The sequence below is a fragment of the Bactrocera tryoni genome, chromosome 5, assembly GCF_016617805.1.
Source record: "Bactrocera tryoni isolate S06 chromosome 5, CSIRO_BtryS06_freeze2, whole genome shotgun sequence".
Classification (NCBI taxonomy): domain Eukaryota; kingdom Metazoa; phylum Arthropoda; class Insecta; order Diptera; family Tephritidae; genus Bactrocera; species Bactrocera tryoni.
Window position 1 is genome coordinate 74,531,479 of NC_052503.1, and position 15,245 is coordinate 74,546,723.

Below are 15,245 nucleotides of genomic sequence, written 5' to 3' on the forward strand. Positions count from 1 at the left end.
CGAATTGCGCGAATTGACAAATTTTATCGAGACTTTCGTATGAAAAACGAAATACTAATTAAACACGTCTGTGCTTGCATGGAGCTGGACGCATGACTCATGCCACTGGGCAATTGAGCGCTGCCTAGCGCTTGAGTAAGCAACAAAGAAAGGCATAAAGTAGACAAAGTCATACTTAACGCTTTTGATTTGGCGCTCCCTCAATCGGAAAAACAAAAAACAAAACAGAAAACGTTGCTGACACATTTAAAAAATTCTAAGCCTGACTTTACTAACAAAATACAAAATAATAATAAAATACTTGTGCGCCACATTAAATGCTTGAAAAAAAAATCTAAACCCAAATTTCATCGTAAAAGTAAAATGAAAAATCATACAAGTTACTTGTTGCTTGGCACTTCTTCTACCGCCTGTTGCTTACGTATGACCCTCGTCGTCCACTTCATCCACATCCTCCTCCTCCACAATCGGCTTCTTGTCGTCCATTTTTCTGCCAATGAAACGCTGCAGCACCGTACGCTTAATTACGCCGGCGCCGCCACTGCCGCTCAAGCTGATGGTGAAACCGCCGCCCGTGGAGCCCCAATGCGACTTGCCCGCCTCCGTTGAGGTCATTAACATGGAATAGGAAGAGCACACCTCACCCTCCTTGCTGTGATGTATGCCGTATAGGAAGTAGATCAGCATGCCGACCGCGACCCAGATGAAGAAACGCAGCCAGGTGAGCGCGCTCAAATGCACCATCAGCACAATGTTGCAGAAGATGCTTAGCGCCGGCACGAAGGGCACCAGGGGCACTTTGAAGTTCAGACCGCGCGTGTTCTGATGATGTACCGCAATGACGGCAACGCAAGCGCCTGCTATGAATATCATAAAACCGTATAGCAGGAGCGCCCACCAAGTACCGGTGTACAGTTCCGACCAGGATACCTCGAGCTGGAAGCAAATCGCAAAGCTAAGCACGGCAAAGAGTAGCACGGCAGCGGATACTGCTGCGCCGGGTTCGAAGCGGCCGAGCAGTGGTTCGAGCCAACGGAATTGTGGTTTGAGGCGTCCGGCGAGCGCGCACTCGATCAGATCACTCGTAGGTGAGGCTGTATCGATGCTGGACTGTGAGGTGTTGTCCTCATCATCCTCGTCGGGTGTGTCGGGCGCGTAGATGGCATGCTCCTGGCTGGCCAGCGGACGATAACGCAGTATAATAACGCTGGCGGAGACGATGGTGTAGGCAAGTAGCGTGCCAATCGACATGAACTCCACGAGCTTCTCCAAATCGAAAAGCAGCGCTAGTATGGCGCTTAGAAAGCCGGAAACCACCAGATTGAGCACGGGCACTTGCGTGGTGGTATTGATGCGTCCAAAGCAGCTGAAGAGCAAGCCATCCGTGGCCATAGCGTACATGCAACGTGGCAAAGCGAATAACGAACCCAACAGTGTGGTCGTCATGCCGCAGAGCGCGCCAATCGAGATCACATACTTGGCCCAATAGAGATTCATTTGTCCAAAAGCTTCGGGCAGCGAAGCAGCCGGGTTGATTTCACGTATCGGTATCATAAGCGTAAGCGCCGCGGACACCAATATGTAACCGACTGTCACAGCGCTGAGCGACAGTAATGTTGCTATAGGTATGGATACAGACGGGTTCTTGGCCTCCTCCGACGACGTGGCTATCGAGTCGAAACCCACGAAGGCATAGAAACAAGTGGCCGCACCAGCAATAACACCACCAACGCCGTATGGCAGAAAACCACCCTCCGCCTCCGACCAGTTCTTGGTATCTGCATATCAGAAACCCACACCGATCACCAAAATCATAACGGCAATATTCACAGTAGTCAACAAGCTATTGAAAACGGCCGTGGCCTTAACGCCGATACCCAAGGCAGCAGCATAAACCAGACACACCAGAAATGCCAGCACATCCGGATAACGTGCAAACAATTGCTCGTGCAGCTCACCGGTTATGGCCAGCGTCGTATTACCAATCCAACCGTCCAACATGGAGTCCACATAGCCGCTCCAGGCACGCGCCACCGAAGCTGCGCCCAACATATGCTCCAATAGTATATTCCAGCCGATGACAAAGGCCCAAAACTCACCAATCGAGATGTAGGTGTAGACATAGGCGGAGCCCGCTTTGGGTACGCGCGTGCCGAACTCCGCATAACACAGCGCCGCCAACAGTGAAACGAAACTGGCCAAGATGAAGGACAGTATTATGCCGGGACCGGCCATATCTTTTGCCACGGTGCCGGTGAGCACATAAATGCCGGCGCCAACCATGTGACCGATGCCTGAAAACCGTAAAAGAGTGAATATATGAGTGCGACGCAGATCAGCGGGCATATTTTTTAACAAAATCGTATGAAGACACTATTTCCCTTGACTCCCTACGTAGTGCTTTCGATACTCACCCAACAGCGTGATGTCGAAGGTGTTCAGACAGCGCTTCAGTGGCGTCTCCATGACATCCGCAGGCACTGGCTTGGTGCGGTTCATCTTGGAGCATAAACCGGACATAACGTGCCCGAGTATAATGCGACGTGTGCTGGGCATATTGACGAGGTACGCGAGGCCAGCAGCTGGCAACGCACTAACCAGTGGCAAGTGTTGAAAGTTGAGTGCGTGTGCACCGGTGGACAGCTATCCCTTTGGGTTATGCAAAACTGCACTGTTACTACTTAACATATGTCGCAGTCGCAGCAACGTTGCATACTTTTAGGCTGGAATTGCGCTGTAGCCTGCTTGCCGACGTTTTACCCAATCCCAAGCACTTTTAACGCGGAAAATAATATTTTCACAAATTATTTATAATATTTTGAACAATTTCTTCAGCTTTTTTTTTGAAAATATAGAGCAAATATCACACTTTATACTGCGGAGCGGCAGCTGCTGCAGCAATTTTCACAACTGACAATTGACTCACAAATGTCAGTGGGATTGTGAGAAAATTTCGCACGAAGGAAAATGCGATTAAATGCCTTTGGCTGCGGCGCATGCGCGAAAAATCCATTAACAGCTGCAGCGGCAGTTGAATGCGGGGCGGCCAGCGGCATGTAATGGCCATGTAAAATGAAACTTTGTTTACTTCTGCTGACGTGAGCGCAGCACTGAAAGTTGCTGCTTGTTGTTGTTGTTGTAAAAACGGACACTTGTTGAGGTGCCATAGCCAACAAGCAACAATGCCGCCAACTTTACATGCCTAAGCACACAGACGGACGGACGGAAGCGTGGAAATGAGACTGCGAAGCAATCGCTTTTGTGCTAATTCTATTGCATTTGTTGGTGTTGTTGCATGAACTTGAACCTCGTAAGTGCACTTACCAATACAGCAGCATTTTCGCGCTGCTAAGTGACCGTAGAAATTAATGCAAGTAGATGGAGCTTTGTGTGGCAAGCTCATAGATTTTACACGCTTCGACTTTAATGCGATTATGTGTTGTGGTATATTTATACGCCGAAGAGGGTATATTCAGTTTGCTACTATCTGGTTGTCCATCTGTATATAAGCGAAATAATGGGCAGTTTTTGTGTTATCGTTTTGAATTTTTGCACACGTGCTTTTCTCTTCAAGAAGCTACTCATCTGTCGCAATCGTCGATATCGGCTCACTATAGCATATAGCTGCCATACAAACTGAACGATCAAATTTGTAGTCTTTGTATGGAAAATTTTTATATTTGAGGAGATATCGACACGAAATTTGGCATAAAATTTTGTGAAAGGGATCGCTACAATCTCACACGATTTTGTTCAATTCGGACCACTATATGATATAGCTGCCATACACACTGTCCGGTTAAAATCAAGACCTTGTATGGAAAACTTTTTTATTTGACGAGTTATCTACACGAAATTTGGCATAAAGTTTTGTGAAAAGGATCACTACAATCCCACACGATTTGGTTCAATTCGGACCACTATATGATATAGCTGCCATACAAACTGGCCAATTAAAATCAAGACCTCGTATGCAAAACTTTTATATTTGACAAGTTAATGTCACGAAATTGGGCATACAGTTTTTTCAAAGCTAACGCTAAAATCTCCGAACATATTGCTCAGATCGGACAACTATAACATATAGCCGTCTTACAAACTGAACGCACAAAATCAGGGTATTATAACTTCCACGTAGCAGAAGTTAAAGTTTTTACTTGTTTTACACATACATACATATAAAGAATCGGAAATAGCAAAGAAAATTACATTTTTTCTTTAAAAAGCGTGTATATATTTTACTACAAACTAATTGAGTACGCACATATGTATATCACTTTAACAAGATATTATCAAGCAGCAAAACGATAATAGTTTAAAATAATATATTTACACACAAGAATTTGAATCATAATTCAAAAAAGCATACTCATTAACTACTTCCAATTATAAACAACTTCTGCAAAATCAGCACTTGCATATGTCAATTGCAAATATTTCACTTATGGCCAATGTTATAACTATTTTCCACTACAACAAAGATAACCAATTACTGCTCCTGTGTGTTTTGCGCTGCATCTGCTTGCTTTGTTTGCGCTCCATCTGCTTGCGCTTGACGACTCTTTAGTATGCTTGTTATGAAAAATTCGCCAGCTTTGTATGAGCTGCGTACCAACGGTCCACTGGCAGTATACAAGAAGCCCAATTCATTGCCGCGTTGCTCCCAGTGTTTGAATTTTTCAGGCGTTACATATTCGATAACTTTTAAATGCCTATTTGTGGGTTGCATGTACTGACCGAGCGTGAGACATTCCACACCTGCTTCACGCAGATCCAGCATAGTTTGCTCGATTTCAGCATCTGTTTCGCCCAGACCGAGCATAATAGAGCTCTTTGTCACGAGCTTCGGGTTGAACTGCTTTGCTTGCTGCAGCACAGCCAATGTTTGGCGATAATGTGCGCGGCGATCACGCACAAATGGTGTTAACTTCTCGACAGTTTCAATATTGTGCGCATACACATCCAGACCGCTGTTGGCTATAGTCTCGACACATGTCAAATCGCCACGAAAGTCAGGCACCAAGCATTCGACGAAAATGTTTGGATTGCTAAAAGTTAAAAATTATGAATATTATACAAAAATAAAACAAATTTGGGTATGACTTACCGCGCTTTGATTTCGCGCACAGTTTCGGCGATATGATTTGAACCGCCATCGGGTAAATCTGGACGCAAATATTTTCATTGTTTTCATAAAATAATCAAAACATATATATAAAAAAAGACATCTTCAACATACCATCTCGATCAACCGACGTGAGCACAATGTAATCTAAGCCCCAGGAGGCAATAGCTTTAGCGGTATTTACCGGCTCAGCGGGGTCCAATGGTGGTGGTTTGCGGGCAGTTTTGACAGAGCAGAAGCGACAACCACGCGTGCATGTGTCACCCATCAGCTGTGACAATAAGATAAGCATATTTCAATATAAATATGTAAGCATGTATGTATGTGTGCAAATAGTGTAAACATACAACTACAAAAAATGCTTGACAGCTTATCAGTAAAGGTCAACAAAGCACTACTCTCATGATATAAAAAATTTAAAAGAAATCAAATCCATATTTAACTACTTATGCTCTATACAACATATGTGCTCCGACTTACCATAATAGTTGCTGTCTGTGTGCCATGTTCTCCACCACCCCAACATTCGCCGATATTTGGACACCGCGCTTCCTCACACACTGTAGCTAGCTTCAATTCACGCAACTGTGTCTTGATCTTGGCAAAATTTTTACCCATGGGTATAGTGGTCTTCAACCAAGGTGGTAGCCGTAAGCGTTCGTTTTCACCTTTCTCTCGCCGCAATTTTCCCTCGTAAGCAGTCCATTCTTCGCGTGTATACTCTGGATTTTGCACAAAATCTTGAAAGTTTGGCCCCTTCTCCAAACGTCCACGTATTTCTTCGAGTTTTTCCTTTGCTGCTGTGGCAGGTGCATTCGTTGCAGCACCCCTTAGTATACCGCGAGCGCTAGTGTGCTGTGTATGATGAAATTAATATTATAAAATTTGTCAACTGATTGGAATATTTTAGTTTACTTACCACCCTTACTGGTGATTTAGGCACGCATTGTCGTAGCATTTTGCCATGTACTATATATTCGTTTAAGTGCGTGATACTGCGTGTAAAATTTTCCAAAATCTATGCGTATGAATTAAATAACAATCTGCGGAACGACAATATTTAACAGCTGATTTTGACAACAATGAGATTTAGCAGAGAACGTACGCTCTTTATTGTTTTGACAATTGACAAAGCTCTCAAACTGTTAAATTAAATTATTATTTGCTAGGCGCCGCTAGATGACGTTAAAAACAATGTTTACAAAAGATGTAATTTTCTTAAAAAAAAAATAGTATGGATACATTTAATTCAATTAAATTTGTTTACTTTGTACTTTTGACAGGAAGTTTCGTTTATATGCTCTACACCAATTCATAATAAGAAAAAAGTGTTTCTTTGCACAACATTAATATTTCAATTAGTCTCAGGTCCGAATTCGCATACATTACTGTTTTTTATTTAGTTTAAATTATTATTATTATTTTAATAAAACATTTTTTTTTTTTTGGTTAACTCTTTTAAACAAAGTAGCGTGAAATGTGTGACAATTACTGCGATCTTGCATCATATCAAAAAAATTTATTGCGAATTGTGAGGTATGATAAGATATAAAAATAATAAACACGGAAATAATTTATAATACCTTCATTTTTAACTTTTGACTTTTAAATAAGAGTATTATGTGTTAAAACTACATATATGTAGACCTATATGCGCCATTATTAGTAAAGAGACTCCGTGGCGCAACGGTAGCGCGTCTGACTCCAGATCAGAAGGTTGCGTGTTCAAATCACGTCGGGGTCATCTGGGAATTTTTTGTTTTTTTTTTTCTAAGTTTGTCTGAAATATTTAACAATTTTTTTATATAACTGCAAGTTTAAACATTACAATTAATTTTAATAACAGGCAGCTTTTAATAATTTCAAAGTTAATATCATTCAACTTTTTTCATGGTAGCTTGACAGCTATTGCTTCAATTTATTGCACGTGTTCTTCTAAATATTTAATAAAGCATAAAATAATATAGTGTATATTGCCTTTCAAAATAAAATTGAAATTTTCTTAAGAAATAAAGAAATTTGTTGAAATCTGTTAAAAAAACTTCGCTTATCACAAGACTTTAAATATTTTTAAATTCGCTTTACCACATGCAACCCTGTGCTCTTTGAGCACGTATGACACATTCACGCTCTTTGGTATGTCAGAATAGTCTAATTGGAAGTTTTTGTGTGGACAACGGTAGATAACATCGCTTTTCCTCACGGTAGGTTTTTTGTGTAAATAATAACGAAATAAATGCAAAAATTTGCATAAATATGTAAACAATTTGAATAAATATACGCGGAGTAATAAATACAACTCAAATACGTGGTGAATTAAAAAAGGAGGTGTAAATTTGTGCGTTCGATGAATCAAAAAAAAAGAAGAAACGAAAATGCCAATACAGCGCCCACCAGCAGGCGTAGCGCCGAGTGTTCTCACACGAGTATCGAGTGTGTGTTGTTTTGTTGTTAGAGTGAAAGAAATAAGTTCTGTACAAAGGAATAACTACACAAATGACCATTTAGCGGCGTAACAATTTCGCATTCAACACAAATGTGCTTTTCCAATTTTGTGCATATTCATACATGTTAAAAAAGAAAATGTTATACAAAGAAATACACATATTCGCGCATTATATACCGAATGATATTCGCCTAAAATTCTAATAGGAGAGCGCAATTGGTCTTGCTGTTCGTCAGGGTGTGACCGCAAATTGGCTTCCATATGAGGTGTTCACTGGTGTGTAAAATGCACCTGCAGTGCGCTATGCCGTTGAAAATTCCTACCCACCTGTTCTTTCAAACGTACAATGATATTTTGCTATTTAAAGTGCTTATAAACTAAGAAACAGCGGATGTTAAAACGGTTCATTATGTGTAATCAAAGTTGAAAGTAGTAAATGCAGTGACAATTTGCCTCTGCAATCCATTCATTCCATTCATTAGTTGGCACAAGCACAATGTACCATATGTAATTGACAATTTGGTAATTAGCTGTAGATGACGGCAAATTGCTTGGACCTGTACACTCAGATTGGAATTTATGTTTCACAGAGAATTGAGTGCGTGCGAGCAAATATAATATATGATACTCAAATTGGTGCTGGAGAATTCTACGGTATTCGTTAACGGTTGCGACTACTTTTGGTTGAAATTCGAGTTTGAATGTTAAAAATTGATAAAATTATTGAAAATAGTTAAGCAGCCAATAATGCAGCTGTACTTTCACAAGATAGTAACTGAATGAACATTTACAAATACAACATGTCTTCAAATTTTCGAGAACCGTTGTTTTTACAAATTACTCGCCAGTAAACTATCAACTGATTCGGTTACTCTACCTTTACTCTTTACATCGCAATTGCGCTCTCTTTGTTTCATTTACTCAGTGTCATATTGGCACTCACTTGGCCAAAACAATTCAAGCGGCTATGACCACTAGTTTGTAGGTAGTATATACCAATTGGATTCAGCGTTTTTGCTAATAGAGACGATTGGACATCATAAAAGTCTAGAGTGCGGACAGTTGTATTTTGCCGTAAACTATTAACTTAATTCTAAAATTCGGCAAAAGAAATGAGAAACTAAAAATGCAAATATCACAGCATTAAGAAACAATAGAGATCACAAAGCGGTTAGAATAGAGTTCATTAGCGTGATAAATTGAATGAAATTCAAATAACAGGCAGAAAGCGAAGATGCAAAAAATCAAATAAAAAGCAAAAAAGGTGAAAATAAAAAGTGGCTATAATCTAAGCAAAACACAGTCTAATGTAGAAGTTTCGATAATTTCTGCTGTTGCTATCTGTTTGTGTGTTGCTGTCTTTTTGTGTAACACAAATAGACCGAGGCAGTGAATTGACGCCCTTGGTCGTTGAACGTTTCTACATGTGCACGAACAAAGTGGACGCGCTTTTGACACAGCTGATATTAGTGTTTTAGTGTTATGCTGTAAGGGACTACTTTTTTTCTGTAATGTCTCCTATTTAGTTCTTCAATGCCATTGACGCACTCTTGTCTGCTTGGTAATACAAACCAAAACAAATAAAAAAGTGGAAAAGGTACTTGAATAAAATCGAAAGCACGAAATTTTCTTACAAGTGCTCAGTGGAGGAAACCTTGAAAATTTTCAATTCAATTTCGATTTTCTATTTTCATCGAACGCAAATAAAGTTGTGAGAAGTGTTTTTTGTAAAATGTATGGCTAAAATTGGAAACTACAGTATGTTTCTATAAACATACATATGTACGCACAAGCAACCATACAAGTGTATGTAGACAATTTGGCACACACGAAACTCGTATAATAAATAAGAACACACATACGCCCGCTGCTTTGTAACCGTTGTTGTTGTTGTTATTATTTGTATATTAATGTTTCGGCGCATATATTAATTTCGCTTTATTTCCTTTACAGTTGCCGATACGTGGTTAATCAACCGACCGACCAACTAACCAAACCGGATAGCACCAAACAAACGCCCAACCACCACCTTAGAATACTCCACGTCAATCATTGTGTGTTTCTTATGTGTAGAGTTCTTCAGGCTGTTACACCAATCAATCTTTCAAACTTACTGAGAGAATTTGCCAATAATGTTGCAGACAGTAAGTTGAAAACGGCCGATGTCAGACGTGTCGCTTTGGAATTTTAAAATCAAATTCATTGCAAACAAACACGTCTGATGACAAATATTTTCGCCGACGCAGCGTCAAAAGCTAACGAACTTTGCGAAAACGCCGACAACAACGGCAACAACAGGAACAGGAATTTAGCATATAGCAGAGTAAAAAATATAAAACACAGAGAGGTAACACCCACGGCACCTGCACATACAATCGCACCTAAAAATCCATAAGCGAGCGTACAAATCGCCAACACTAAACACACGGTTCACATCCACCTATCTTCCCCTCTTATCGACACACACGCACGTTTGCATCCTAAAGCCAAACAAATTTCTATTTTGTTGCTATTGTAACTACTAGTGATAAGAACGAACGCACAAAGTGGAAGCGAGCGAAAACGAAAGAAATAAAATAGTCAAAGCAGTAGGAAGATTCAGGAGAACGCACGTATTAATATAAATAAGCATAACACAGGGAAGCGTAGTTAAGCGGACACAGCGTCACACACCTAGTTGATTAATTAATTTATTGTACGACCTTTTTAGTAAGCGTGAACACATTTTAATACTTTGCCACAAGTAGAAAGAACCGGAGATAGGTACCTGTGCATTTTCTCTCAACTTGCCAAAAAGCATAACAAAATATCAAAAAAATAAAACAACAAGACAACCTGCGTGTTCTGGTTGCCTGTCAGTAGATATTTAAGCAAATATCATGACATCATACGCAACCGCAAATGATTCTAATAACACAGTGACAGCAACAACAACGGGCACAATGGATAACACAAATGTGGCTAACGCTACAGCAGCGCTAGCGTCAAACGCGCTAACTACAGACACAATGGCAGGTGCAGAGAATGTCGACGGCACGCGCAACTTTCACGCAACTATCGATCGTTCGCCTTATGAAAGCCCAACAACACCGTCAACGTATGACAGCGATGTGCCACGGAAATTAGGCGAAACAATGCTGCAGCAACAACAACGGCAATTGCAAGATCAACAATTGTTAGATACGCCGACCAGCAATTGTTGCACTGACTATGAATGTGATTCGTTTTCGGACGGGCATGAGAAGACCGATACCACACCGGAAAATTTGAAGAAGATCGATGATGTCATTGAGCAGCAAGCGCAGCTGCAACAGTTAAAAAACCGCTCATCCTCGCATTATCTTGGCAATACACAAGCATTGGCAACTAATGCTGACGCTTACGATAGAGATATTATTGGTGCTGGTTATGGAGTTGGACTCGCTGTGGCGGTTGATGACTCAAATGCAAAATTTTGCTTTGGCAAACCGCTTTGCAATGAAAAAGGTGAGTGGAAAAAATAGCACAAAAAAAGAAACTTGAACAATAGCCTTAGCGTTCGGCAATAGCAAGCGCTTAGTGACAGTGGGTCAAAAGGCGCGCCTGCATGTGAACATAGTACCTACGATTGAATATGTTATTGTCTAGATTTGATCGATTTACCTTACTAAAATCTCTTTGCTAACTTTTTTTTTGTATGTGTGTCCAAAATTTGAAGGCGAAAGCAGTAAAAAAAAAGCTCGCTTCTATTTTCCGGTCGTGAATCATGTGTATTCAAACTGCTTTCGTGTATACGTAGCCAGAACAGAACCGGATTTGTAGCCGGTCATACACTCTCATCCAAATTGTTTAAGCTACGCTGCTCGAACAACCGTAACACGAGCAATACCGATCATTACAAAGCGTTCATTCATAGTTCTCGAAATGAATATCCAACGCATGTAATCAACAGCTTGCAAATGTGGTTAAACTGAAAAAAAAAAAAACGTTAACTTCGGTTATACCGAAGCTAGTATATGAAAAATTTTCCATAGAGATTGTACCGTTAGCCTTGGACAATAATCTATGCTGAAGATATCTTAACAAATACAAAAGATTTCCATACAAGTTCTGGATTTTGATTGTTTAGTTTGTATGACAGCTCTATGCTATATTGATCTGATTTGAATAATTTGTTCGGAAAATGTACTGTTGCCTCGGACAATAATCCGTGTCAATTTTGGTGAATATATCTTGTCAAATTCAAAACTTTTCCATACAAAGACTGGATTTTGATCGTGTAGTTTGTATGACAGCTATACGCTATAGTGGTCTGGTCTGAATAATTTTTTGCGGAGATTATACCGTTACTTTGGATAACAATATCTGCCAAAATTCGGGAAGATATCTTGTCAAATAAAAAAGTTTTCCATAGAAAGACTGGATTTTGATGGTGTAGTTTGTATGACAGCTATACGCTATAGTAATCCGATGTGAACAATTTCTTCGGAGATTATACCGTTACTTTGGACAGTAATCCGTGCAAAATTTTGAGAAGATATCTCGTTATATACAAAAGTTTTCTATACATGGGCTGGATTTTGATTGATCAGTTTGTATGGCAGATGTATGCTATAATGGTCCGATATCGGCAGTTCCGACAAATGAGTAGCTTCTTGGAGCGAAAAAAACGTGTGTAAATTTTCAGACATATATCTCAAAAGACATATACATATCTCAAAAGCTGAGGGATCAGTTGGTGTATATACAACTCGAAATAAAGATTCAGCTTGGAAATTGGGATCTAAAAATCTTCTATTCTAAGCTATTGCCGTTGATCACTGTGCATTTTATATGTACATATGTATGCATATGTATACGTGCGTATTTGCAAAATATTTCGAGTATCAGTAGTTTCGATCCGAGCTGCCGCAGTTTCACATCATTCACGCGAAGCAGTTTTATCTTATGGAACTGCTTTTTATTAGCGTTTTATGGTCATACATGCAAACACACACACAGATGCATATATCTGTGATTGTGCATATGTCTATTTTGCTTTTATTTCCATGCATTTTTTCAACATTTTAAGCTTACGCTCATTGTTAACTTCATTGTTGTTGTATTTTGTTGGTGACTTATGGCTTTGCGTGGCTTGTTGTTCCCGCTGTTGATTGCATTGGCTATGCTGAAAATGTTAATTGTCATTCAAATTGCGCTCACGTCGCACTTGTCGCTTTGGACGGCACATACACACACATACATACATACAAATTCGCGTATTACCTAATACGGTTTGTTGACTTTTTTCATTCATTCATTGTTATTTTAATAAAACCAATTTCGTTTTACATTTTAAAGCTAATGTCATTATACTTACATTAAAGTAAGTTAAGTACGTTCATAAGTATGTACATTGTATGTATGCATGTGTGTATGTCGGTTGCGTTTTGAAATATGTTTCTCGTATTTTGTAAGCGCTTGATTAGCCCACTTTTCGCTTGAATTTTGTGCAAAAATTTTATTCCCTCAGCTGTGCACAGCTGACCGATAGACCTCAATTGGCTAAAAATTCTAGCGCTGAAACGTTATGTGCTCCATGCCTCCAGTCACATCAAAATGTGTTTATGATAAACGTAAAACTGCCATATTTTGCATATGCGCGCAGCAAACCTGTGAAGAAGCGGCCTTACTGCCTGTAATTTTTCCATACAAACGGTGTTTGTTTACTTTTATAACTTCTGTTTACTTACCTCCACTCCAATGTGCGAGTATGAGTATTTATCCATGCGAGCGCATATCCACACACCCTTACAGACATACATACACCTGCATGTACGTATGTACATATATACACATGTATGTATGTAAGTACTCCATTGCGTCGTGCTAGCTGACAGTGCGCTAAGTGCTTACTACATGAATCACCCATACCGCAGCTCTAGCTTTTTTTCACTCACATTTGTAATTCAGCTGAGCTAATCCGTATATCTGTCGGTGTTTATCTACCACAACCAATCTTGACGCAATTTTTCGTAAACCATTTCTGTGTGCGGCCTGTCGCACCCTAACACATGACTCATGTTGTCACGGCGTTAAAATTAAAAAATATATTATAAGAACAAAAAATTCATTTAAAGCATATAAAGAACATTTTTTTCTATATTTGGTTATCGACAGTCGGTGTGTGCTCATCTGCATATGAATTTCATATTTTCAACAATTCGTATTCCTGCCCACGTACGACTTTTTAAAATAATACGTATTTTTTTATGAATTTAAGCATTTGCTTGCACAAAATTATCTGCCTTTTCGAGCCCTTTAATATTGCGATTATTTATAATAAATCGGAAGCGAAGGTCGTACTAATTTGGTTACTTACTTACGTCCTAATTAATAAAATAATATTATTTATTAAAAAATCATTTAATAAAAAATATTAAATTTATTTAAAAAAAATTAAATTAAAAAAAATCACAATTAATAAATTATAATTAACAAAAAATACAATTCAAAAAACTTACAATAAACAAAAAATATAAAATTGGTTAAAAAATTACTAGTAATAGAAAAATACAAATATAAAAAACTTGCAATTTATAAAAAAATTAACAAAAGAATACAATTAATAAAAAATTGCAATTTATTCAAAAAGTTTTTAATTAATTAAAATATTTATGATTAATAAAAAATATAATTTATTTAAAAAAAATTACAACAATTAAAAAAATTAATATAGAGAAATTATAATTAATTTTAAAAAATATTTAATTAAAAAACAATTGCAAGTAGAAAGAGAAATTTGAATTACAATAATAAAAAAAAAAATAATTAAAAAATAGAGTTAAGTAAATAAACTATAATTACTAAAAAATTATAATTAATTAAAATAATTAAAAAAGAAATTACAATTAAAAAATACAGTTAATGAACGCAACTACAAAAAATAACAAAGTTAAAATTTTTTAAAAAATTATAATTAATAATAAACAAAATTTATTAAAAAAATTACAATAAAAACATTACATTTATTATAGAGAATTTATAATTAATTTTAAAAAAATATTTAATTAATAAAAAATTGCAAGGAGAAAAAGAAATTGGAATTAATAAAAAAAAAACAATTAACTAAAAATTACAGTTAAGTAACTAAATTATAATATCTAAAAAATTACAATTAATAAAGATACATATGTACATATGTATGAAATACCGTTGATTTGTCAGATATTAAATTCAGTTTTCGTAGTAAAAACTAAAAATTAATTAGTTGAAGAACACTTAAAAATAAATTAAAATTTTAAAATAATAAAAATTAAATTTGAAAATAAAAGTTATAAATAATATTTTTTTATTACAAATTTTTTATTTTTTCATTTTTTTAATATGTTTTTTTATATTTTTTAAATATTTTTTTATATTTTTTAAAATATTTTTTATATTTGTTTTTATTTTTTTTTTTTCATATTTTATTTTAATTACTTTTTTATGTTTTTGTATTTTTTCTGTATATTTTTCATTATTAGAAATATTGGTTTTTATATTTTTTCATACATATGTATTTTAAATATTTTTTTTTTAATTTTGTCTGGAGTTTTTTTGTATATTATTTTTTATTTTAATTACTTTTTTATGTTTTAAATATTTCTTTTTATAGTTTTTATAGTTTTTCTAATTTTTCTGTATATTTTTCATTATTATAAATAATTTTTTTAA

At 37.2% G+C, this 15,245-nt stretch overlaps 3 protein-coding genes and 1 non-coding gene across 9 annotated transcripts in view; 2 read left to right on the forward strand and 2 right to left on the reverse strand.

The window, feature by feature from the left end:
- Nucleotides 1-297: 297 nt before the first annotated feature.
- On the reverse strand, nucleotides 298-2,916 carry LOC120776667 (cationic amino acid transporter 4). Its single transcript, XM_040107542.1, is given in 2 exon segments — nucleotides 298-2,294; nucleotides 2,415-2,916. Coding segments are annotated over 2 exon segments (2,019 nt in total). The 5' UTR covers nucleotides 2,557-2,916; the 3' UTR covers nucleotides 298-417.
- A 1,392-nt stretch (nucleotides 2,917-4,308) lies between these two features.
- Nucleotides 4,309-6,202, reverse strand: LOC120776670 (lipoyl synthase, mitochondrial). The gene is made up of 5 exons (XM_040107544.1): nucleotides 6,045-6,202; nucleotides 5,606-5,980; nucleotides 5,240-5,396; nucleotides 5,108-5,165; nucleotides 4,309-5,048 (listed from the first exon to the last, which is right to left on the reverse strand). Exons 1-5 carry the CDS (start codon nucleotides 6,081-6,083, stop codon nucleotides 4,490-4,492), a joined length of 1,188 nt encoding a protein of 395 aa, XP_039963478.1. The 5' UTR covers nucleotides 6,084-6,202; the 3' UTR covers nucleotides 4,309-4,489.
- Nucleotides 6,203-6,797: 595 nt separating this feature from the next.
- On the forward strand, nucleotides 6,798-6,869 carry Trnaw-cca. Its single transcript has one exon. It is a non-coding gene; the product is annotated as a tRNA-Trp (tRNA).
- Nucleotides 6,870-7,269: 400 nt separating this feature from the next.
- LOC120776665 overlaps nucleotides 7,270-15,245 on the forward strand; it is a 33,658-nt gene continuing 25,682 nt past the window's right edge. For 2 of the 6 annotated variants that reach the window (XR_005705451.1, XM_040107539.1), the window contains exons 1-2: nucleotides 8,569-8,835; nucleotides 9,525-11,057. Coding sequence is in view for 5 of the 6 variants with exons in the window: in XM_040107539.1 (XP_039963473.1) it covers nucleotides 10,451-11,057 (607 nt within the window). In the remaining variant the exon portion in view is untranslated. Of the gene's footprint in view, nucleotides 7,330-8,568; nucleotides 8,836-9,353; nucleotides 9,378-9,524; nucleotides 11,058-15,245 lie in introns of those variants that run through there. The other 4 variants (XM_040107535.1, XM_040107540.1, XM_040107536.1 and 1 more) reach the window with 3 other exon arrangements.

What these genes read in the sequence shown, in the direction of transcription:
- LOC120776670 (XM_040107544.1), bottom strand. Translation starts at nt 6,083, where the DNA reads ATGCTACGACAATGCGTGCCTAAATCACCAGTAAGGGTG. An exon ending in CACAGACAGCAACTATTATG is followed by an intron (nt 5,397 to 5,605) that starts GTAAGTCGGAGC and finishes TTATTGTCACAG; the next exon opens with CTGATGGGTGACACATGCAC. An exon ending in GTGCGCGAAATCAAAGCGCG is followed by an intron (nt 5,049 to 5,107) that starts GTAAGTCATACC and finishes TTTAACTTTTAG; the next exon opens with CAATCCAAACATTTTCGTCG.